This window comes from Phyllobates terribilis, unplaced genomic scaffold (genome assembly GCF_046119375.1).
Source record: "Phyllobates terribilis strain yellow unplaced genomic scaffold, ASM4611937v1 Scaffold_1__5_contigs__length_1240528914, whole genome shotgun sequence".
Lineage (NCBI taxonomy): Eukaryota > Metazoa > Chordata > Amphibia > Anura > Dendrobatidae > Phyllobates > Phyllobates terribilis.
Window position 1 is genome coordinate 107,431,056 of NW_027362761.1, and position 26,349 is coordinate 107,457,404.

Below are 26,349 nucleotides of genomic sequence, written 5' to 3' on the forward strand. Positions count from 1 at the left end.
CATACAGGCCCCCCCCTTTTAATGCTCCATGCAGGCTGTTACCCCCCACATAATGCCCCATACAGGCTGCCCCCCCTTATAATGCTCCATGCAGGCTGTTCCCCCCACATAATGCACTATGCAGGCTGCCCCCCCTTTATAATGCCCCATGCAGGATGTCGTCCCCCCCTTTATAATGCCCCATGCAGGATGCCCCCCCCCTTCTCTTTATAATGCCCCATGCAGGCTGTCCCCCCCCCCTCCTCTATATAATGCCCCATGCAGGATGCCCCCCCCCTTTATAATGCCCCATGCAGGATGCCCCCCCCTTCTCTTTATAATGCCCCATGCAGGCTGTCCCCCCCCCTCTATATAATGCCCCATGCAGGATGTCCCCCCCCTCTATATAATGCCCCATGCAGGCTGTCCCCCCCCTCTATATAATGCCCCATGCAGGCTGCCCCCCCCTCTATATAATGCCCCATGCAGGATGCCTTCCCCTCTATATAATGCCCCATGCAGGATGTCCCCCCCCCCCTCTTTATAATACCCCATGCCTCCATACATTAAAAAAAAAAAATCAAATACTCACCTCCCTTCTCCTCACCTGCTGCCGCTGCCCGCTGCTCGCTGCTCAGCTCCGAACTCCAGCGTTGTTGGCGTCTTCCCGTTCAGCGCTCCCTGTGACGGCTCAGGGGAGGGCGCGGTGAAAAGACGTCACCGCGCCCTCTGACCTGAGACGTCACAGGGAGCGCAGAGCAGGAAGACAGCGGATCTGCGGAGGCACGGGGAGAGGTAAGTATCGGGCTGACGGGGCCCTGAGCAAGCGGCGGAGAAGGGCGGGCGCTGACACCGCTCTCCTCCGCCCATAGCCCAGCGGGGTGCGCGACCGCCAGTGGGCCCCTCTGCCTGCTCAGGGCCTCGGCATTTGCCCGGGTGCGCCGGGTGCTGACGCCGGCCCTGCGCTTGTGCACATGTAGTGATGCGGATGTCACGCGGTCCAATGCAAGTCAATGGCGGCGATTACGCTGCGTGTCCGCAAAATTAATGGACATGCTGCGGATTTTTGAGCGTAGCATAAATGCTGCGGAAAAATCCGCAGCATGGGCATTGACATTGCGGCTTGTCATTGGGGACGGATTACCAAGCGTTTCCCAAGCGTTTACGCTGCGTAAATTCCGCAGCATAAACGCTTGGAAAATGCTTCGTGGGCACGTAGCCTAAAGGTCCAACATATTTGGGCCTGGAATTTGTGAGTCCATTGGATGTTCCATCTGAAGCCCTGAAAAATGGAATATATATGTGCCCATGATGAAGTCCATTCACTGAAACGAGTCAGAAGGAGTCACTTCATACTCTCTGACCTCCTTTCTGGCTATATTCTTCTTTTTAAGGCCTAAAAAGACGGAAACTGAGGCTAAATGGAGTGCAAATTGACTCTGCCTGCCTCATTATTGTAAATGGCTCCATTGGGGACATGTCCAAATCCTGCTTTTAGGCTGCGTGCCCACTATACGTTTTTCAAGCGGTTTTGCCGCGGAATTTCCGCAGCGAAAACGCTTAAAAAATGCTTGGTAATATGTGCCCCATGGTCCCCAATGATAATCCGCATGTGCTGTGCACATGCTGCGGAAATTTCTGCTGCAGATTATCAATGCGGAAAAATACGCTGCATGTCCATTAATTTTGCGGACATGCTGCGTAATTGCCGCCATTGACTTGCATTGAATCGCTTAATATCCGCATGACTACATGTGCACATGCGGACATTTAGCGATTCAATGTGCGGATGGTACCCGGGTCTGGAGAAGAGGAGACTCTCCTCCAGACCCGGGTACCATGGTACCTGTTAAAAAAAGAATTTAAAATAAAAAATAAAGATTATACTCACCTTCCGATGGCCCCCGGTCTCCTCAGCGATGCGTCCGGTGTGTTGGGCAGCTCGTTATGGTCCAAAAGGACCTTCCATGACGTCATTTAGTCATGTGACAGGTCACGCGACCACTGACGTCGGCGGTCGCGTGACCTGTCACATGACTAAATTATGTAATGAAAGGTCCTTTCACACCACCGCGAGCAGTACAAGAGACCAGACGCAGGGGAGAAAAGACCGGGGGCCATCGGAAGGTGAGTATAATCTTTATTTTTTACCCTTCTTATTCTTTTTTTTTAACTATTACTTGGTCACGCTATAAATCCATGCCTGTTGTCAAGCACTTTTCCAAGTGATGCTAAAATCGCTTGGAAAAGCGCTTGATAACCCGCATGCAGAAATGCATGCAAAAAAGCTTGACAAACGCTTCTACCTGGCAGAAACAACGCATGTAAAATCCACATGCGTTTTTTCCTGCCAGGGAGATGTGGAAAAAAAATGCAGCATTTCTGCATCGTGGGCACTTAGCCTTAGGGGGTTCAGACAGAACTCCTGATGGAGTCACGGATATGTCACCCAAAAGTGGTGTTAACAAGCTTACTTTACGTATGCAACATATAACATGTATTCAGACATATTTTCTACTTTTGTCATTGAATTAAACAAATAGTTATAAAACATATCGCCTGTTTAACTGTATATTTATTATTTTTTCTTTTACTCTGCTTAAATACAAGTGTCCTTTTTCTTTAGATTTTTACATGTGATTACGTTATTAGCCTGGGAGTTAACAGTCATTATAGGAGGAAGGGAGCAGACCTGTGGATTGCATACTCTGAATCTTGCATCATTCAAAATTACATCAAAGAGATTAAAATCCCAGTGGTAATGAGATTGATGCATTTGCTTCTAAATTAAATTGAGCAGATTGCCTTACCCCACCCTCAGTGGATTACTAGAAAGTGATAGGAGACTGACTTTCCAGAAACAGGTGTTTTGTCATCTTCGTGAGTCCACAAACATCGCCTTGTTTTAGTTTTAATGGTACATTTTATTATTTTAATAAAGCGACATTAATTTCATAGCGCTTTACAGACATCATCACTGTCCCCATTGGGGCTCACAATCTAGATCCCTTATCAATATGTCTTTAGAGTGTGGGAGGAAACCGGAGAACCCGGAGGAAACCCACACAAACACGGGGAGAACATGCAAACTCCTTACAGATGTTGTTCTTGGTGGGATTGAACCCAGGACCCCAGCGCTGCATGGCTACAGTGCTAAACACTGAGCTACTGTGCTACATTTTAAATATCCACACATAAATTCTTCAATATATTAACCACTTTTTGACCTTAGACGTATCCATATGTCCCTGTGGCCTGGTACTTACCAACCTGGGACGTATGGATACGTCTTATCTTTAAGGCGACACAACAACTGCAGTTGCTGTGATCGCATTAAAATTCCGGCGCCATCTTATCTCAAGGTAGATGGCGGTGGCATTCCGGTTACGCCCCCCCCCCATCTACAATCGCTGTGATTGGCTGTTCAGTTCTGAACAGCCAATCGCAGTGTTTCAGGCAATCAGATTGCCTGAAACACTAATGTCCAGCCTAGGATCGGTGCTAATCCTAGGCTGGTGCCTGGCAGCACCAGGCCTCACCTGAGCCAGCTCTGATTGGTGCGATCGACGATGACATCGATGGCACCAATCAGAGCGCACACACGCGATCTGACCTCAGGGTGCCCGCCCTGTAATTCCTCATTGTAGCTTCAGATTTTTATAGGGCGTTCACTCTGTCCGTCTGTGCACCGTTCTGGGCCTTGTGGTGCCACAGAAGCCTGTCACATCACAATAGCTGCTGCTGCTGCCGGATCTTTGCTGCTCCTGCTGACTGCTGCTCCTGCTGAAGAAAGAAGAGTTGCTGATACTTGCTTGATCTCTCCTCATCCACCCCATTCCCCCTTTCATCCCCCTTTCACTCCTCCCCACACTCCCTTTCTGCCTCCAAGCCCTGATCAGTACTTGATCGCTGATCAGTACTTGATCTTTTGATTTTTGTCAGGTTTTTTTTTTGTGTGCATCCTGCAGTAGCCGATCTCTGATCAGTGATGCAAATGACTGATCAACGTCCATGCTCCCTCTTTTCCAGGACTTTTTTGTGTCCCTGTCCATCCCTTTGCACCACCTCCGTGTGTGCATCCAGCAGCCGCTGAGCGTTGATCGGTGACGCAAAACACTGATCCGGACTCGTGTTTGCTGTTTTAAACAACTTTTTTTTTTCACTGACTATTTTTTTCTCCCCACACACCTTTGCACCACTCCATGTATGCATCCTGCAGCCACCGAGCTGCTGATCAGACGTACACCACTAATTAGCACCTGTGCTCGTTTTTGACAAGGACTTTTTTTTCCTGTCTATTTTTTTATCCCCTTTTTGCACCACATTATCCGTGTGTGCATCCTACAGCCATCAAGTGCTGGTCAGTGATGAACATCACTCACCGGCCTCCGAATGATTTTTTTTGGTGAAAAAAGAATAAAAAAAAATCAATTCGATTCGTTGATAGGATTAGATTAAGGACCGTAAAAATATACCGTAGCAATCGTCATCTACTGCGGTATTTTTTACTGAATTGATTAGTTAGTAAAGAATAAAAATATACCGTAGTAATCGTCGTCTACTATAGTATTTTTTACTGAATTGAGTTCGAGTTATTAAAAATAAGAATATATAGTAGTAATCGTCATCTACTATGGTATTTTTTACTGAATTGAGTTAGTCAGTAAAGAGTAAAATATACCATAGTAATTGTCATCCACTACGGTATTTTTCACTGAATTGAGTTAGTAAAGAATAAAAATGTACCATAGTAATTGTTATCCACTATGGTATTTTTTACTGAATTGAGTTAGTTAGCAAATAGTAAAAATATACCATAGTAATTGTCATCAACTACGGTATTTTTTGCTGAATTGAGTTTGAGTTAGTAAAGAGTAAAAATGTACCGTAGTAATCGTCTATTACGGTATTTTTTACAGAATAGAGTTTGTATCAGTGCGAAAAAAAAGAATCATCCGTGCGGCCATCTTACAGCCATCGAGCTCTGATCACTGACACACATCAGTGATCAACTCCGGTTGTTGATTTTTCTTTTCTCTTTTTCTTTTCAAAATTAAAAAAAAAGTTTACTCCAAGCACTCTCTCACACACACAACTGAATAAAATTTGGTACTCATACAAACATCACATTCATAAAAAAAGGCGTCCCGTTTGTCCCAAACCCGGTATTCAGTGTAAGAGGCATACGCTGTCTTTGCCCCAACACTGACAGTGTTTATTTTTCCTCCTCTTCTTCTTCAACTGATACTGAACCGTCACGTAGACGCCCCAGGACAGAAATGGAGCCAGTGCCCACTATTACTGACCCTGTATGGATCTCACCCTTGAAGATTATGAACCACTGATTCCTTATTTTGTGGCGCAATCAGGAGTCAAATTTGACACCACCGGCCTCACAGAAATGGACTTTTTCAAAGTCTGTTTCTCTGAGGATTTTGTAATCCTCATGGTGGGCCAAACAAATTTGTACGCCCAGGAATTTTTGGCACAAAACCGTTCTTCATCATTTTCTAACTGGACTCCTGAAGACGCAGAAGAAATGATGACATTTCGGGGCCTGGTTCTTCACATGGGGATACTGAAGAAACCAGAACTTCAACAATATTGGAGTATTGATGTTTTATACAACACTCCACTGTTCCGAATGGCGACGACCCATAAACTTTTTGAGGCTATCCATAAATTCTTGCATTATAACGATAATGCACAGTGTCCTCCCCAAAATGACCCCAACTTTAACCGTCTTTTCAAAGTTCGGCCGGTCATTGAGCACTTCAGCAATTAGTTTTCTGAGGTGTACGTGCCCCAAAGGGACATCTGCATGGATGAGTCCCTAATCTATTTTAAGGGGAGGCTCAAATTCCGGCAGTACCTGCCCAGTAAAAGGGCCAGGTACAGAATTAAGCTGTACAAACTGTGTGAGAGTAAGGGTACACCCACAAGTTTAGGGTTTATGAAGGGACAGACTCCCGAATTGAACCCCTTGAATGTCCCCCTGTCCTGGGAGTGAGTGGGAAAATTGTGTGGGATTTGGTGCACTCACTGCTGGATCAAGATTATCACCTCTACATAGATAACTTTTATACCAGCATCCCACTGTTCAAGTCCCTCTCTGCGCGAGATACCTCAGCCTGCTGTACTGTCCGCAAAAATCAGAGAGGCCTCCCTAAGATGCTAATTGGGCAGCTGTTCAGAAGGGGTGAGAGCAGAGCCCAATGTAGCAACAACATGCTGGTGGTTAAATACAAGGACAAGATGGATGTCCTTTTCTTGACCACCATACAATGGTAATGGTAGCACCCCCAGCACTGTATGAGGTAGAGCTACACAAGTCCACAAATCACTGTGTACTGGGGTTGAACAAGTACATGGTGGGAGTTGATCTCTCTGATCAAGTACTCCAGTCGTACAGTGCCTTGAGAAAGGCCAAGGTGTGGAACAAGAAGCTGGCCATGCACATCGTACAGATGGCAGTTCACAACGCTTTTGTGCTATCACGATGTGCAGGCCAGACCACTGCGTTGTACCTTCAGTTCCAGGAGGTGGTGATCAAGGCCCTGATATTTTGCAGTCATGAAGGAGTGGGCCCCAGTACTTCCGGAACTGAAGGTGCTCATATCATACCAGACCAACATTTCCCAGGGGAGGTCCCTCAAAGTGCAAAAAAAGGAAGATCGCAAAAGAGGTGCCAAGTGTGTTACAGAAGGGAGATACACAAGGACACCACTTATCAATCCAACACCTGCCCCGACAAACCTAGCCTGTGTGTAAAAGAATGCTTCAGGCTATACCACACATCCATGGACTACTAAATTCATTTTTGACTTGCACAACTCATGTATGCCAGCCTGACGAACACTACAGAACTCACATATGACAACCTGACATACACTACACAACTCACATATACCAACCCAATGCACTCTACACAACTCATGCATGCCACTACCATTTTTAGAATGGTGTCGTTTTGGGTATTTTCTGTCATATAGACATCTCAAAGTGACTTCAAATGTGATGTGGTCCCTAAAAAAATTGTTTTATAAATTTTGCTGCAAAAATGAGAAATCGCTGGTCAACTTTTAACCCTTATAACTCCCTAACAAAAAAAATTAAACATTTTTTAAATGTAAAAAATGATTTAAGGGCATTAGAATTAAAAGTTTGAAAATTGCTACATTTTCAAAATTTTTGCCAAATTTCCATTTTATTCACGAATAAACGCAAGTCAGATTAACGTGAAGTACAATATGTCACGAAAAAACAGTCTTGGTCATTAACATGCAAACAGCCTTGGGATATAAAGGGGTTAAAATGATACCTTTACTTTTTTGTTTAGTGTCATGGACCATGTATAGGACCACGAACAGCTTTACAGCATAGACAGGTCTACTGTCAAACTCGAGATGGAACCATCATATCTCCAGAACAGTGCCAGATCTTACCAAGGTAATCTAAGATCAATATAACTATTTTCTACTAATAAATAATCAATAGAAATTATTAATAGAAATATTTTCTACAAAAAAAATAATATTAAACAGAAAAAAATTAACTGGAGTACAAGTTGATATGCATACTAAATAGGAGCATGTTCACACTGGCCATCAAACAAACAAAACCCGTTGCTGGAATGGCTTTTATGCTTTTTTTTATCAAAAACTGTGTTTCCTAAGTACCCTATTTATTTATATGCACTATTGCTTTTATTTATTTACTTACAGCCGGGTATATGTTCATTTTGTTCCTGTCTTCGGTTTTATTTAAAAAATAATATTACACCTTAGCATTTTGCAAGTCACTTGTCACAGGGTCAATACTATAAACTGCCCAATTTTTTTCTTTTCAGTTTGACACTGTATATGCACATATTAACATATGTTCCTATGTTTTTGACATTATTACACTAGAATATCTGTTTTAAATTGCCCTGTAAATGAACTCAGAATAGGATAAGCATGCTCAATTTCATCTAGTGATTTCCTGAGGAAAATGTTGGGATGCTTTAGGTTTCTTAGCAATCAGACTGTAAGCTCTTTAAGCCACCAAGCCTTTAGAGTAATTTGCTCGTATCTTGAGTCCCAGTGTCCAACTGTGTACATTTGTTTCTGTAATTTAACGTGATTGTATATTATAACATTGTTTTCAATCTTAAGAGTCTGGATTGTAATGAAAGGAAGTATGATGTGTTTAGGTAAAACATAATAATATACATCTAATACTCTTCCTAGAAAGCTTGTAGCTCTAATAGGATAGAAATTATTACGCTAGTGTGTAACTAAATATAGGAAAGAAAGTAACGGGGACGCAGAATCCAGTAGCAGAACTGACTGAGGTTATTTACTAAATTACATTATCTTAGGTAAAACTTGCGGAGTTTTTTATAGTGGCAGATTATAAGCAACAGGGTATTCTACTTATATTAACTCCTGTAGCCTTATACCTAGGTTTTTTCTACTGGATATGTCCTCTTAATTTCTAACTGAATGCATACAGCTCAACATTATCAATGAATATCAAAGATTCAAGGAGGAGTATGACGTCCAAAAACTAGTCTTTAGTAGAAGAAAGTGAAAGATAATAAACAAACAAGTATCAAACTTTAAGACAGGGTAAATGTATCTAAATGCATAATGAATCCTATAGCATAAAAGACATTGGAGCTGATGTACTAAAACTGTTTAATGTTTAGACAGAACAAGCTTAGACTTGGCAGCTGCTATCTGCAAAATAGGCTGGTCAGCGTATAGCCACAGAACACTCAGTGATGCAATCAGCTTATCCCCAAGACTAATGACAGAACATTTCAAGTAAGGTGAAAGGTCACCATGAAATATATAAGACCTGTATGGCAGCCAAAGGAGCAGGGAGCACCCCTGACGCGCGTTTCGTGCATTGCTTCCTCCGAGGAGACGTAGGATTTCATTCAACCATACATTCATAATTGTTATAGTTGTCCGGAGTAAATAACTTTTCTTGGAGATATGTTAAATTTATTATGACAAATTAAGTGATCTTCTAACAGTTAACTTTTTTTCCTTTCACCCAGGCCGCTAAATACACAAAACTGCATGGCAGATATGTGCAGTGTACAGTGGAGAGTATCCCCTTGGACACTATGCACAGCCACTTGCAGCAGTTATGGTTTCCAGTCTAGACGTGTTGAATGTGTCCATCATCGAACTGGCAAGTCTGTTCAAGAGCATATGTGTTCCTGGAGACCTCGGCCTTCCAACTGGCAACGTTGCAACATGGCACCTTGTGAGAACGGTATGAACTGTAAGGGATGGATTTACTAAGGTACGATTTAAGTGGGTTTCAAGGTCCCTTGACATAATCCCTCAAATCACTGGTAAAGGATGGGAAATATTGTGTGTAAAATGCCCAGTTTTACATCAGCAGTCTGTCACGATTCTTCCCCTCAGTGAGTCATGGATGCAGTGAGTGACAGTTCAATCATCCAATTGGGTGCAGGGGTGTTCTGAGCTGTCAGTGTGTTGATAAACGGCTCAGTCATCCTATCCAGTGCAGGAGTGTGCTGAGCTGTTGGTACTTAGATTGACAGCTCAGCCGTCCAATCTGAGACTGAGAGCTCAGCTAAGTAGCAAGATAATTATTTAGAAAAAGAGGGAGCACCTGCTAAAAGCTCAGCACCTGCCAGTCTTGGATTGGGCACACCCTTGCACTGGATTGGATGACTGAGCTGTCAACACACTGACAGTTCAGCATGCCCCTGCACTGGATTGGATGACTGAGCTGTCTATCAACATACTGACAGCTCAGCACACCCCTGCACTGGATTGGATGACTGAGCTGTCTATCAACATACTGACAGCTCAGCACACCCCTGCACTGGATTGGATGACAGAGCTGTCTATCAACATACTGACAGCTCAGCACGTCCCTGCACTGGACTAGATAACTGAGCTGTCTATCAACATACTGACAGCTCAGCACACCCCTGCACTGGATTGGATGACTGAGCTGTCTACATTCAACACACTGACAGTTCAGCATGCCCCTGCACTGGATTGGATGACTGAGCTGTCTATCAACATACTGACAGCTCAGCACGTCCCTGCACTGGATTAGATGACTGAGCTGTCTATCAACATACTGACAGCTCAGCACACCCCTGCACTGGATTGGATGACTGAGCTGTCTATCAACATACTGACAGCTCAGCACACCCCTGCACTGGATTGGATGACTGAGCTGTCTATCAACATACTGACAGCTCAGCACGTCCCTGCACTGGACTAGATAACTGAGCTGTCTATCAACATACTGACAGCTCAGCACACCCCTGCACTGGATTGGATGACTGAGCTGTCTACATTCAACACACTGACAGTTCAGCATGCCCCTGCACTGGATTGGATGACTGAGCTGTCTATCAACATACTGACAGCTCAGCACACCCCTGCACTGGATTGGATGACTGAGCTGTCTATCAACATACTGACAGCGCAGCACACCCCTGCACTGGATTGGATGACTGAGCTGTCTATCAACATACTGACAGCTCAGCACGTCCCTGCACTGGATTGGATGACTGAGCTGTCTATCAACATACTGACAGCTCAGCACACCCCTGCACTGGATTGGATGACTGAGCTGTCTATCAACATACTGACAGATCAGCACACCCCTGCACTGGATTGGATGACTGAGCTGTCTATCAACATACTGACAGCTCAGCACGTCCCTGCACTGGATTAGATGACTGAGCTGTCTATCAACATACTGACAGCTGAGCACACCCCTACACTTGATTGGATGACTGAGCTGTCTATCAACATACTGACAGCTCGGCACGCCCCTGCACTGGATTAGATGACTGAGCTGTCTATCAACATACTGGCAGCTCAGCACGTCCCTGCACTGGATTAGATGACTGAGCTGTCTATCAACATACTGACAGCTCAGCACACCCCTGCACTGGATTGGATGACTGAGCTGTCTATCAACATACTGACAGCTCAGCACACCCCTGCACTGGATTGGATGACTGAGCTGTCTATCAACTTACTAACAGCTCAGCACACCCCTGCACTGGATTGGATGACTGAGTTGTCTATCAACATACTGACAGCTCAGCACACCCCTGCACTGGATTGGATGACTGAGCTGTCTATCAACATACTGACAGCTCAGCACATCCCTGCACTGGATTAGATGACTGAGCTGTCTATCAACATACTAACAGCTCAGCACACCCCTGCACTGGATTGGATGACTGAGCTGGCTATCAACATACTGACAGCTCAGCACACCCCTGCACTGGACTGGATGACTGAGCTGTCTATCAACATACTGACAGCTCAGCACGTCCCTGCACTGGATTAGAAGACAGTATGTTGATAGACAGCTCAGTCATCCAATCCAGAGCAGGGGTGTGCTGAGCTGTCAGTATGTTGATAGACAGCTCAGACAGCTCAGCACACCCCTGCACTGGATTGGATGACTGAGCTGTCTATCAACATACTGACAGCTCAGCACACCCCTGCACTGGATTGGATGACTGAGCTGTCTATCAACACACTGACAGCTCAGCACGCCTCTGCACCCGATTGGATGACTGAGCTGTCACTCAGTGCATCCATGACACACTGAGGGGAGGAATCGTGACACAGTCTTTACCTTAGTGTCATCACCACTTAGACAGGGTCAGTGGTTATGTTTGCAGCACACAGTTATCTGGTGATCTGCTGTCAGTTTGTCTACAAGTTGTCTGCATTGCTGCATTTTCACATCCCACCAACATCACACCTTAGCAAATGCAGCCATATGTAAAATCATTGTTGATATTTTATTGAGTTTGACTTCTGCTAAGTTCTTATAGATGTGTTGTACAATTAAGTTTGTATGCCATAAAGTACAAATTCCTACACTCTGACCCTTACTTAGGATCTGAGATCTGGAGTATTATATTCATAAGGATAATTTAAAGGGAATCTGTCAGGTCCCCAAGCATGCCAAATTACCACTATAACTCTAAATTGGCTTATTACCCTCATTACAGCACAGTCCTTGGAGTCCTACAAAAACATTTGTAACGTAAAAATCAACTTTTCATGAGTTGTTTGTTGTATGCAAATTTGCCGGGACAGAGTGTCAGTTCCCCCACACTAGGGAAAGTCTTAGAACCTGTAAATACATCTAGAAAGGCATGATTGAAATCTTCAGCGCAATTCATGGCATCTTTGAACTGGCAGAAATCTTGCCTGCTTCCTGCCTGGAATTGCGCAATGTGTACTATTCCCTGCTTCATCGGCCCATTGCACATGGCCAGTAAGACATAGTGGTGCTGGTGTAGCACCCCGAGGGCTCGGCTGCTACAGGGGTATTGCACCTCGAACCAGAGGTGTGATATTTCACTCCCGGGTAAGGATGGAGTGTGGACCAGGACTCAGTAAGCTGCACGTACCACACACACCACATTTCCGAGGGACAGCTCAACGGTGCTCCCACTAGACAGAAGTGCAGGCACAACAGCATCTGTTCCTGGCTGGAGTGGGGAGGGGGAGGAAAACCCAGTGGTGTAGGAGCAGATAGGGGTGGGTCTCTGGGCATAAGTAGGAGCCCATTGGTTGCTAGTCACCTGGGCTCGGGTGTTAGAAGGAGGTATATAAGGTGGGCACCATCTTAGGACAGCAGTCAGTGCAGTGCAGAGAAGAAGCTAAGAGTGAGAGGAGAAGACAGGAAGCAGAGCCCCTGCATGGGCTCTGCTCCGCAGGCAGGCCTTGTCAGGAGGCTGGAGCCTGAGAGAGAGAGAAAGAATGAACAGAAAGGACAGTAAGAAAGGAAGCAAGGAACAGGAACACAGAGAAAGGCCCAGAGACACGAGGACAGAAGGAACCCCAAAGGCCCAGGAGATACAGGGTGAAGGGTTAGCAGAGCAGGGTACCGGAACCCAAATTGGTGGAGGCGACTAATCCTCAGCCAAAACCGGAGGTTGTGACCACATCTTGGTGCGACCCCTCACTACATCCACCAGGAAAGCATACCACATAGGGTCAGGGAAACTGGAGAGAGGTTTCGCCAACAGAAGGCCCGAGGAAGCTGGACAAAGGTGGGTCACTGGTGGGGACGGCCAGAGAAAGGAAAGGAAGGGAGTCCTGTGCCACGCTCTGGAATTGCCTGGGAGTTGGTCGAGCCCCTTGCCTGGTGGACGCAGCACGGCTTGGGCAGTCACCGCCGGTACCGAGGTGACTAGGACCAGTAAAGAACTGTGAGTAAAGCATTGGAAACTGCAACCACACGTCTCTGTGTTTCATCGCCGCACCAGCACCATTAGTACTGGGACGCTCACACCATTACCACCATCATCCACATTAGCTGCCCTGAGGCAATACTTCTCCCGTGGGGAGTTATCCCATACTTGGCTGCGCATACAACACCAGCCTCAGCGGTCTGCAGCGCAGCGGCGGTCCCCACTGACCGCAATCCACGGGTGGCGTAGTCGGACACTTATTATAACACCAATAGACTGCCACTGGTTTGACCACCCTGGGCACGGACCGGGTCACCGCCACACGGAGACTACAACCCCCAGCATCCCACCAGCGATCCGGCTCCGGGTATCCCCCTGCACAGCACAGGCCCAGGGGGCGCGTCAACTTTGGCGTAGTCGGCAGGATCGAGACCAACCCGCCACAAACGGGTATTGCGTGCCTGAAGAAAATTGTACATGTACCTGGAAAAGAAGTTTCCCGCCATTTCCCGAAGTTTCCCGCCGTCTGGAGTCGTTTCCCGCCATCCGTAGCCGATTCCCGCCATCAGACGCCATCTTGGACCGTTTCCCGCCATCGGACGCCATCTTGGGTCGTTTCCCGCCGTCTTCCCGCCATCCGCAGTCGTTTTCCCGCCATCGGGCGCCATCTTCGGGACGCCGCGCTGGAAGAAGAGGGGCGTGGACGCCGAAAGCGGGCGAGATCTGAAGCTCCGCCCCACGCACCGACGCTGCGTAAGGTCCTGGAAGGGAGAGGGAGCGACGCTGACGTCACAGGAGCGCGACGCAAGGTCCTCAACCCCGACGATCAACTGCGGAGCCGCGGCCTACGGAGGAAGATCAACGCAAGGTAGGCCACGGTCCACCAGGGGGGAGGAGGACACCAGGAACGGAGAGCAAGATGGCGGACCGGCAGCAGACTAAGCTGCCCAGCATCGGCAGTGCCCCAGCCGTCCGGGCCCCGACCTGCGCCAGGAGAAGACGCGTGATGCAGGAGCGGTCGCGGGAGCAGGTAAGAGGAGTCTCCCTGTCCCGGACGCTGCCAGCGTCAGCCTGCTCCCGGGCCCCCTGGTGGAGCCGCCGATCCCGGGCGCTGCAGACTTTGACCTGCTCCAGACCCTGCAACAAGCCCTGCAGCCGAGCCCTCCAGCCCTGGGCACCGCCACCACCAGCCCGTGCCCAGGCCCAAAGTCGCACCCTCTGACCCCGGGCGTCATCAACGACGGCCCTCTCCAGGCCCGGTCGCAAGGCCTGAACTCCCCAGGCGCAAAAGGACTGTACGCCCTCCACGTCAACCGGCTAACCGAGGAAGAGCTGCAGTACCACCAGTACGAGGAAAGCCAAGAGGACCCGGACGGGTCTGAAGAGTATGAAGCAGGAGGACATCGCCACTGAAAGGTGATGGTACACAAACTGTACATAGTTACCCGTACGGGTATAAGAACTGCTGCTGATTGAAGTGTGGTCCCCGTTGGGACTAGTGTGGAACTGTTAAAGGGATGGTTACCTGTGTGCCCCTTATCCCTAACCAGGCTGAGGACTGTGAGCAGCCATTCCCCTATCCCCACTGGCCGAGGACTGAGAGCGGCCACCCTTTTAAATAGTTGCGCTTCTTAAAGCGCCCCCTACTGGTTTTATAAAAAGACTGCAACACCTACCTCAGAACAAATTAACTGGACTGTTGCACCTTTACCTGGTCGCAAGTTGCACAGCGGCCAGAGTTCAAGAATCTGTTTGAAAATGTTTTGCTTGAAAATGTCTTAAATGGAAAAGTTTAATATGCTGCTAAAATAATAATGCCAAAGTATTATATAGTATTTTATAAAAGAGTTCCGGTGGCATTAGTAAAATGTTTTATACCAGTAACATTGGAAAGAAAAGAGTACCTCCCATAAAGGGATGAGTGAAAAGTTAATGTCTTATATATGAATGCATTCTAAAAATTTGTATGTTTTCAAATTGTTTTGTTCTCTTCCAGCCCGAGGACGTGCTGTGATTTACCAGGGGGGAATGTAGCACCCCGAGGGCTCGGCTGCTACAGGGGTATTGCACCTCGAACCAGAGGTGTGATATTCCACTCCCGGGTAAGGATGGAGTGTGGACCAGGACTCAGTATGCTGCATGCACCACACACACCCCATTTCCGAGGGACAGCTCAACGGTGCTCCCACTAGACAGAAGTGCAGGCACAACAGCATCTGTTCCTGGCTGGAGTGGGGAGGGGGAGGAAAACCCAGTGGTGTAGGAGCAGATAGGGGTGGGTCTCTGGGCATAGGTAGGAGCCCATTGGTTGCTAGTCACCTGGGCTCGGGTGTTAGAAGGAGGTATATAAGGTGGGCACCATCTTAGGACAGCAGTCAGTGCAGTGCAGAGAAGAAGCTAAGAGTGAGAGGAGAAGACAGGAAGCAGAGCCCCTGCATGGGCTCTGCTCCGCAGGCAGGCCTTGTCAGGAGGCTGGAGCCTGAGAGAGAGAGAAAGGAGAATGAACAGAAAGGACAGTAAGAAAGGAAGCAAGGAACAGGAACACAGAGAAAGGCCCAGAGACACGAGGACAGAAGGAACCCCAAAGGCCCAGGAGATACAGGGTGAAGGGTTGGCAGAGCAGGGTACCGGAACCCAAATTGGTGGAGGCGACTAATCCTCAGCCAAAACCGGAGGTTGTGACCACATCTTGGTGCGACCCCTCACTACATCCACCAGGAAAGCATACCACATAGGGTCAGGGAAACCGGAGAGAGGTTTCGCCAACAGAAGGCCCGAGGAAGCTGGACAAAGGTGGGTCACTGGTGGGGACGGCCAGAGAAAGGAAAGGAAGGGAGTCCTGTGCCACGCTCTGGAATTGCCTGGGAGTTGGTCGAGCCCCTTGCCTGGTGGACGCAGCACGGCTTGGGCAGTCACCGCCGGTACCGAGGTGACTAGGACCAGTAAAGAACTGTGAGTAAAGCATTGGAAACTGCAACCACACGTCTCTGTGTTTCATCGCCGCACCAGCACCATTAGTACTGGGACGCTCACACCATTACCACCATCATCCACATTAGCTGCCCTGAGGCAATACTTCTCCCGTGGGGAGTTATCCCATACTTGGCTGCGCATACAACACCAGCCTCAGCGGTCTGCAGCGCAGCGGCGGTCCCCACTGACCGCAATCCACGGGTGGCGTAGTCGGACACTTATTATAACACCAATAGACTGCTACTGGTTTGACCACCCTGGGAACGGACCGGGTCACCGCCACACGGAGACTACAACCCCCAGCATCCCACCAGCGATCCGGCTCCGGGTATCCCCCTGCACAGCACAGGCCCAGGGGGCGCGTCACTAGTTCTCTCAGTCAGCAGCTGTAGAGGAGCTTTCTAGCATTTCAATGTGCACTCAGCGTCGTTATGTCTTCCTGGGCATGCACAGTTGGCTAATGAAGCCAGGGAGAGTACACCCGGCTTCATTGCACATGTGCAGACAGACAGGACACCGGCAAGATTTCTGCCAGTTCTAAGATGCCATTGTGGGGAGAATGACAATGATGCCCCAGGGGTATGATTACAGGATTAAGGGCTAGTATGGGAAAAGTGATATCCCACTGGACTGGTCCTGGCTAATTTGTATATGAAGAACGGCGCATAAAAAGTTGATGTTTCCATGATAAAATATTGGACATTAAGGGACATCAAGGACCTTCTTGTAATGCAAGTATAAGCCATTTTAACATTATAGTGACAGTTTGGCAAGCTTGGGGGACCTAACCGGTTGCCTTTAACAGACTGTTTACTTGCAGAAATGAAACGGAGGGAACAAGCTGGTCAACTAACAAAATAGTCTCTCTGCCTGGTTAAAGGAAATGTATTTTAGACTCCATAATCTTTCAGAGCCATAGACAGTGTTACAAACTATGGGATAAATGGGATATAACATGATTAGGTTTTAATTGCTATTCTTAGTTTAAGACACTAACACATTTAAAGGGTACTTGTCATAAAGGAAAAGAGAACTTTAAAAAACTTGTGAAAGTTTCTCATAGGCTAGAGTCACACGGCCTTTTTCACTCCATCTGAGAAAAACGGTCTGATTATGCTAATCAGGGCCGGCTCCAGGTTTTTCTGGGCCCCGGGCAAAAGAGTCTCAGTGGGCCCCTTTAACACATACCACGATTCATGATGCACAGATACCACAGAGAAATATAGGTATAGTGCAATGCAAAGATTTCACTTCTTACATTACATAAGCGATATCTATTGTAAATTCTACAATAGCTCAGAAACCGGCGAATTGCTCCACACAGTATACTGGCCCCCATAAAATGCTCCATATAGGAGACTGGCCCCCATAAAATGCTCCATACAGAATACTGGCCGCCATATAACGCTCCATACGGAATACTGGCCCCCATATAGCGCTCCATACAGAATACTGGCCCCCATATAACGCTCCATACAGAATACTGGCCCTCATATAACGCTCCGTACAGGATACTGGCCCCCATATAACGCTACATACAGGATACTGGCCCCCATATAATGCTCCATGCAGGCTGTTCCCCCCCATAATGCCCTATGCAGGCTGTTCCCCCCCCCTTATAATGCCCCATGCAGGCTGTTCCCCCCCTTATAATGCCCCATGCAGGATATCACCCCCCATATACTGCCCCATGCAGGATGTCACCCCCCATATAATGCCCCATGCAGGATATCACTTCTCCTCCCCATATAATGCCCCATACAGGATGTCACCCCCCATATAATGCCCCATGCAGGATGTCACCCCCATATAATGCCCCATGCAGGATGTCAACCCCCATATAATGCCCCATGCAGGCTGGCACCCCCCCATATAATGCCCCATGCAGGATGTCCCTTTCCCCCCATATAATGCCCCATGCAGGATGTCCCTTTCTCCCCCATATAATGCCCCATGCAGGATGTCTCTTTCTCCCCCATATAATGCCCCATGCAGGATGTCCCTTTCCCCCATATAATGTTCCATGCAGGATGTCCCTTTCCCCCACCATATAATGCCCCATGCAGAATCTCACCCCCCCCCATATAATGCCCCATGCAGGATGTTCCTTTCCCCCACCATATAATGCCCCATGCAGAATCCCCCCCATATAATGCCCCATGCAGGATGTCCCTTTCCCCCACCATATAATGGCCGGATGCAGGATGCCGGATGTCACCCCCCCATATAATGCCCCATGCAGGATATCACCCCCCTCTTTTTAAAATGACCCCATGCAGGATGTCACCCCCCCTCTTTATAATGCCTTATGCAGGATGTCACCCCCCCATATAATGCCCCATGCAGGATGTCACCCCCCCCCCATATAATGCACCATGCCTCCATACATTAAAAAAAAAAAATCAAATACTCACCTCACTTCTCCTCACCCGCTGCCGCTGCTCAGGTCCGGACTCTAGCGTCGCTGGCGTCGTCCCGCTCTGCGCTGCCTGTGATGGCTCAGGGGAGGGCATGGTGGAAAGACGTTACCGCACCCTCTGACCTGAGACTTCACAGGGAGCGCACAGCAGGAAGACAGCGGATCTGCGGAGGCACGGGGAGAGGTAAGTATCCGGCTGCCAGGGCCCAGAGCAAGCAGGGGAGAAGGGCGGGCGCTGGCACCGCTCTCCTCCTCCTATAGCCCGGCGGGGTGCCTGACCGCGAGTGGGCCCCCCGCCTGCTCAGAGCCCTGGCACTTGCCCGGGTATGCTGGGTGCTGACGCCGGCTCTGATGCTAATCACACTCTGATTAGAGTTTGGGTTTGATCCAATTTTCTCGGAGGTATGACATCCGAGTGCGGTCTGATTTTTTTCACAGGCCCATAGACACTTCTCGAAGGCATATCATGAATACTATGATTTTTTTCCTCAGACCACTTGGCCCAGGGAAAAAAATCGAACATGTGCACAGCCCCATAGAATAACATGAGTACAAGTGCTATCTGTCTGAGGATAGCACTCGTCCAATTTATACAGTCGTGTCACGAACCCATAAAGTGATAAACTGCTGGTCAGTAAAAGTGTCCACATCGCATTAAACTCAGGAACACTACACAGCATTTGGTTACCTTCCAAATTTAGTTTCGGGTAGCTTAGTAGAATGGGTGCCTTGCCTGTCAGTCCAAGGGAGCCCTAATTGACATTGATTAGCTGGTTGTTGCCAACACATCATGTGACTCTTGAATCCCACCATCATGTCATTTAGTTTAGTTGATGGGCTTACTACACTGTTGCCCTTCATCAAGACTGATGGGCTTAGTACACAGTTGCCCTTCATCAATACAAGTGCCCTACAATCAATAAACTTCTTTCTACAAATTGACTATCCATATATTTCCACTTTATGACTTTTAGAACAGCAAAAGGTGAGTCTAAAAATCATGACTTCTAATACTGTATGGCCAACATTTTGTTTATGCCTTGTAAAATGCATAAAAGTTAATCGGAAGTATGTGCTGAGTTTCTAGAATGAGTATAGTATTGTCATAAAATTCTGTAATACCAAACTCTACATTATATGATGGATTAAATGCTTGATCAAAAAAATGTCTTGAACAGAAATCAGTTGTACATAAGTTATTGAGTTTCACCTCTTCAATAAACTTTGGATAATCTCCCGCAGCATGAGGCTGCACTGTATAAGAGTGCCCTTAATGTTACATAGTATATAAAATGCACACACGCTGACATGAGGTCTTATTGGATGTACATCCATTTTTACATTGCCATACAGCTTTCAGCATTATTACATTCTGCCAATGATTCATACTAAAACAAATACATATTGTTACCAGATGAAGCATTCTATTTCAGATTAAGATGTGCTCCTTTCTTAGAACCCAAAACATTGAGGCAGTTCACATTGTGCTGTTTTTGTTATTACACATACCAGAACATATGCCACTTAGGTCTCCAGTTCAGAGACTAAGATAGAAGTAGAATTTACCCCTGTTGTTAACATTTATGCACTTTACTTGCCATTTACCATGTTTGGACCTAAGGTGACATGTTCTGTTTCCGTTTTTTTCTTTTAGTTGACTGCAGAGATACAACTAGGTACTGTGAAAAAGTGAAACAGCTGAAACTTTGTCAGCTTGCTCAGTTTAAATCTCGCTGCTGTGGGACTTGTGGGAAAGCATGACGACCCATTCAGAAGCCTAACTTTGCTTTAGCTAGGTAAGGAGACGTGAATAAGAACAGGACTGATCCGCAAGCTTGTGGTGATCCGGTGATTGTATTTACTTCTCCACTGGTCAGTCCTTAAAAAGAACTCAACGAGGAGGTCCTCTGCCTGAAGACAAGAGGTGCCTGACTCTCATAATCTGAACTGGGGTACTGAGATAAGGACACCAAGCACATATATTTTTGGTTGCATCATGGACCTCATTTCGGAGGATGCTGCGGCCAATGAAAGGATTTTCGAGCAACATAGGAACAAAGGGATTATGATGGGACACAAATGATTTGGTGACAATGGACACCTCTGGATGTACATGTATTTTTGTAATTTTTTAATTCTATTTTTCTATTGTGCTTTCTCTGCCACCCTACTATGTAACACAGAGCACTGCACAATGACGCACACTACAGGAATTAAAAGCTGGGACCAATCATCTACTGGAAGAAATGGAACCAAATCTGAGAGACTGAAGGTTTCCAATAATCATGGGAAGAGCATCTGCATTGCTTACTAGTGAGCCTGTCTCTCGCACAGATATAACTTTGATGACAAGGGTTATGGGCATAACCCACCATGCAATGATTTGTGAAGTCCATAAATCACATGTCCCCAGTATAAGTTATATGGAATTGGTGTCTACCAATATAAAGCAGGTTTTGCTATTTTCACCAGCACTTTAAGAGTGTGATGCTTGAAAATGACAAACAAGGCAAACACAAATGTGCAAATTTAAAGAGAATAGGAAATGTTAGTAGGAAAGAAGAGAATTATTTAAGCTTTTATTAGCACTTTGTTACTTGTACATTTTGATGCCACTGGGCTAGATTGTTTTATTTTGTAAATTCTTCAAGGGTTTTTCCACTAAACCTAAACTGTGAGTTGCGTTAATGGCTACATATTGGTGTTATTACAAAATTGCCATTCATCTGATACAGACAGACAAAAAGAGTAGACAGCGGAAAACAACCTGTATCATGTCCCACAAGTAACTGATTTAGAGGAACCCAAAGCAAGCAGAACACATACTGTATAATAATATATAGCTCAAAGGGAACCAGCTGTACCTTTTATAATATGTTCTTATATTCCAATACAGAATTCAATATGTAATAAGCACCTAACATTCCCAACTTATGGTTCTGATTAGGAGAAAAGCCAAATATTGTTATTATTTATAATTTAGTCTTATAAAATCCACGCCATTGGTTTAAAGCCATTTCACCTCATTAAGTGGACAGAAGAATCCAGGGGGAACATGTAAATGCCATACATTTGTAAATTGACTTTACTGCCCCAGCATGGCCGCCATATTGACCACTGGCCTCCATGAGTTCCACTGTGCTGTTGTGCGTCGTCTTCAATGTACAGTGCTGGCGGTGTACACCAAGCTTCTGATTGGAACATCAACTGACTTGTAAGAGTATGCAGACTAAGGCCCCTGGCAAATATATCCAGCGATATTTTATCTAAAATGCCTCATTGAAGCTGATGGATGAACTCACCCCTTTATTTTTCAATGAGATCATTTCCACATTTCCACTTGTCTGGTTGTTCCCCTAGATAGGCTGGTCTGGTTGCTGGATCAAATAATTTTTTTTTTATTAAAATTATTATTATATTTGTAACCTATATTTCATGTCCTATACAAATCTATGGAAAAAATGCCTAAAATGGAACGGGAAAAAAATGGCTCAAAATTGAGGAAAACACTACAGCGTTTCTTGGCAAAAAAAGAAAAATCCCTGAAAAAGGTTGCAAATAAAAATGGTGAATGGTGTTTTCGCAGATAAATTTTTGTGTAAAACTCACCTTCAAGAGGAAATAAACTTCTCTTTTTATTATTGATCAGTCTTTGTAAAGTTATTTTTTTTAATATACTTGATTACCCTATTTTGCCCCCTTCTCTCCCAAACACTATACTGCAGTGCTGTTTTCACTGCCTACTTTAAGCTACCTAAAAATCCACTTTTAACTGCTGCTCAGCAAAAATCTGCACTCTATTAGAAATAGGAGTATGAGACTTTCCCTGTCTGAGCCTCTTTGTTCCTTTCACCCATACTTAGACAGAGACAGGACTCATTCACAAGTCAGTATTTGGTCAGTATTGTGTGTCAGTGTTTATATGGCAAAGCCAGGAGTGGAACTTACAGGGAAAAAGTATAATTTAATATAATACTGCCCCACTATTAGTATTTGGTCAGTCTCAGGAGTGGGAGCCAAAACCAGGTGAGGAACAATCAGAGAAAAGGTATAATAAAAACAAGTCACCAATTCTGCATTTATCACACACTCCTGAGAAAAAATACTGACCGAATACTGACCAAATACTGTGGGGCCGTGGCCTTTTTAGAGAAACTACTGGTTTTGACAGATAACTACTGATGCAATGCTGATCAAAAATACTGATGTGTGAATGAGGCCTAACACAGGTTGCTGAAATAGACTATGGATTCAAAGAAAGTTCTTAGGTAGTTTGAACTAAGCAATCAAAACAGCACTGCAGTATAATATTTGGGAGAGGAGGCAAAATAAGGTAATAAAGTATATTACGAAAATTCATACCTTTGCGGTCTGATCAATAATTAAATAAAAAAAAAAAGTTTAGTTAATCTTCCCATAAGACAGGTATTATGAATGCTAGAGTAATGATGTCCAGTTTTTATACTAGCAAGTGCATAACGATAGGGTGTAAAAATGTGTGCTTAAAATGGGGAGCAAAAGTCTCTTTGCCACATGAGAATCCAGCAGTATTATAAATGGTCTGAAATTGGATCGATGTGCCCCTCCTTATCATTTTTTTTTTGCCAATATCTCAATAGTGACACAACATTACTAGCTTTAAAGTATAAACTTTTAGGCTATGTGCCCACGATGCAGAAATGCTCTGGATTTTATCCTGAGCGTTTATGCATCTCCCTGGCAGAAAAAAAACGCATGCGGATTGTACATGCGGATTGTACATGCGTTTTTCCTGCCAGGGACAAGCGGAAGTGAAGCGTTTTTCCCATTCGATTTCGCATGCGGGTTGTCAAGCGCTTTCCAAGCGATTTTAGCATCAGTTGGAAAGTGCTTGTCAACTTGGTCACACTATATAAATCCATGCAACCGGCATGGATTTATATAGTGTGACCAAGTTATAGTAAAAGAATGGTAAAAAATAAACATTATACTCACCTTCCGATGGCCCCCGGTCTCCTCCAGTGCGTCCGGTGTGTTGGGCGGCTCGCGGTGGACTAAAAGGACCTTCCATGACGTCATTTAGTCATGTGACAGGTCATGCGACTGCCGACGTCATGGAAGGTCCTTTTAGAGCATCGCGAGCCGCCGGGAAGCCAGGACGCATTGCTATGGAGACCGGGGGCCATCAGAAGGTGAGTATAATGTATTTTTTTATTTTAAATTCTTTTTTAAAATAATAATTTTTTCACAGGTACTATGGTACCTGAGTCCGGAGGAGAGTCTCCTCTTCTCCAGACCTGGGTACCATCCGCACATTGAATCGCTTAATATCCGCATGTGCACATGTAGTCTTGCGGATATTAAGTGATTCAATGGAAGTAAATGGCGGCGAAAACGCCACGATTATGCAAAATAATTGGTAGTGCTGCGGATATTTCCGCAATGATAATCCGCAGCGGAAATTTCCGCAGCATGTGCACAGCACATGCGGATTATCATTGGGGAACATTGCGGACCTTCTACCATGCGTTTTTTAAGTGTTTCTGCAGTGGAATTGCCGCTGCGGAAACGCTTAAAAAACGCATAGTAGGCACACAGTCTTGCATTACTCTTGTGTTGTAAATCACGCAAAAAGTTTTTTTTTGTTTTTTCTTAAAGCTGGTCACCTCATGCTGCTCTTAGGATATTTTGATCCAAGAGGGAAGGTAAGAAAGGCACATCTGTAGATGTCGGATCCTGTTTTAAACTTTGCACTGGGACCCAGGATCTTCAAGTTTTGCAATAGCAGTGATTTCATCACTTTTGGGAAAAGTTTAAATTAAAAAGCTGAAAAACTTCTAAGGTATAATCCCTTTTACTTGTGCATGCCCATTTTTTATTACTATTTTTACTCCACAAAAATCTAGTTTTCACATGTTTGTTTAAACAAAAATCATGGTCTAGTCCAGTTGCAGTATCTGCCGTTCTGTTCCCGACAGCTACGTAAATTTATTGGAACATAGCAATAAACAAAAGCCCTATTTATGTTGTAATTATCATTACAGGACTACAAATGATTGCCTCTGAAACCACTGAAACAAGTTTCTTTACCCTTCTCTTATTATAAATGCACATAATACGGCCACTTTGTAAAAGACGTTCTGTGCGCAAAATGTGTGTTGCCAAGATACATTATTATTAATAATATAAAATGTCTATGTATGTATAGCTTTTGTTTGTATTTATTAGAATTTCCTGTACAAAAAAAGTGCAATATTAATAATTGTACATTGTTTTCCAGATAAAATTATTTTTGGGACTTTTTATGACATGGTGTTGTTACAGTTATTGTGTTTTGAGTGAACAAATTAGAGTCCAAAAAGAAAGCCCACGTAGTTCGTATGGATTCTGTTATAGATATTTTTAGCCTTTCTGTCTAATGAAAAGCAGAGCAGATCTCCGTGAATAGATAAAACATCTTCATCTGTTGGTTATTACAAAAGTTTCTCATTAGCTCAGCATTCAGAAGAAGATGGTGGTTGTGATAAATCGGGTGTAGTATAGAAATTACTTGCTTGGCACATGTGCCGAAAAATTCTCCATTTGTATAAATGACTGAAGTGCAACTGGAAGAATGATAATGCTGTGGAAAAATAATCATATTTAATAGAGCAATGAGGTTGGAGCTATCATAAATAAGTCAGAATCTTGAGTCAGCCTTGAATCTGAGATTGCAGTTGCAAAAGGTCCTTTTGGCCCATAGAGTAGATTATTGCTTTTAAAGAACCATATGATAGTTGGGGCCCATAATCTTTATAAGATGGGCATATTAATGCATTTGAGGGATCTATGAAAATAAACCTATGCATTCTATACAGCCATCTGTTATATACAGAAATCCTGGGAATACCACTAGAAAAATTTTGATGTAGTTGGGAAGTGTAATTTTCCTATAAACAAAGTATACCTGTGGCTACAAGTGGCTTTGTGGTAAGGGAATCTGCTGAAGGGAAATGAACACATAAATATAGTGAGCAAAACCAAAAGAAATGAACTGGAGTATGTTGGTATACATGCAATGTGTAGGAGAATGTTCACACTGGCCATTAAATAGACAAAACCTAAGATAGAAACAAGATGAACATATACCCTGCTGAAAGTAAGTAAAAAGCAACAGTGCATATGAATAACATAAGGTACTTAGCAAACACTGTTTTTGATTAAAAAAAAAAACATAAAAGCAATCCCACCATCGCCAAGGTGTACCCAGTCGGGATGTTCCTAACCTATTTCGGTTTTGGTTCAGGTTTTTGCACTCAGTGCATGCAAGAGCATGGCCTCCCTTTTTTGAGCTGGGATTACATTTATATAGCTTCCCATTGCTGGATATCCAAAGTTCAGCCCTGGTCCTGCTCGGCAATTATTCACATTGAGGTCATTTTTGACACATGGTAAGGTTTTAATACCAGAGGGTAGGACCGTTCTGACTGGGTACACCTTGGTGCTTTTGGGATGGCGTTCACGCATTTTTTAAAATCAAAAACAGTGTTTACTGAGTACCCTATGTTGTTTAGGGCTCGCTCAAACTGTCGTATAACACGGCCGAGTGCTATGCAATGTTTCATCAGATAACACTCAGCCCAATGTTATTCTATGGGGCAGTGCAGATCTCAGATTGTTTTCTCATGCTGATAAGGTATGAGAAAACAATCGCAACATGCTGCGACTGGCAGTGAGACTCTGCTCACACACATCCCATACAAGTCTATGGGTGCGTGTGAAACATCGGACTGCACTCGGATGT

General features: G+C 45.2%; 1 protein-coding gene across 3 annotated transcripts in view; it reads left to right on the forward strand.

Moving 5' to 3' along the window:
- The window catches only part of ADAMTSL1 (ADAMTS like 1), a 1,187,598-nt gene extending 1,163,808 nt beyond the window's left edge, over window positions 1-23,790 (forward strand). For 2 of the 3 annotated variants that reach the window (XM_073665465.1, XM_073665483.1), the window contains 3 exons: window positions 7,319-7,428; window positions 9,029-9,249; window positions 20,242-23,790. In XM_073665465.1, the coding sequence (XP_073521566.1) occupies window positions 7,319-7,428; window positions 9,029-9,249; window positions 20,242-20,348 (438 nt within the window). In that variant the 3' untranslated portion in view covers window positions 20,349-23,790. Of the gene's footprint in view, window positions 1-7,318; window positions 7,429-9,028; window positions 9,280-20,241 lie in introns of all 3 variants that reach the window. The other variant, XM_073665475.1, reaches the window with a different exon arrangement.
- Window positions 23,791-26,349: the final 2,559 nt, after the last annotated feature.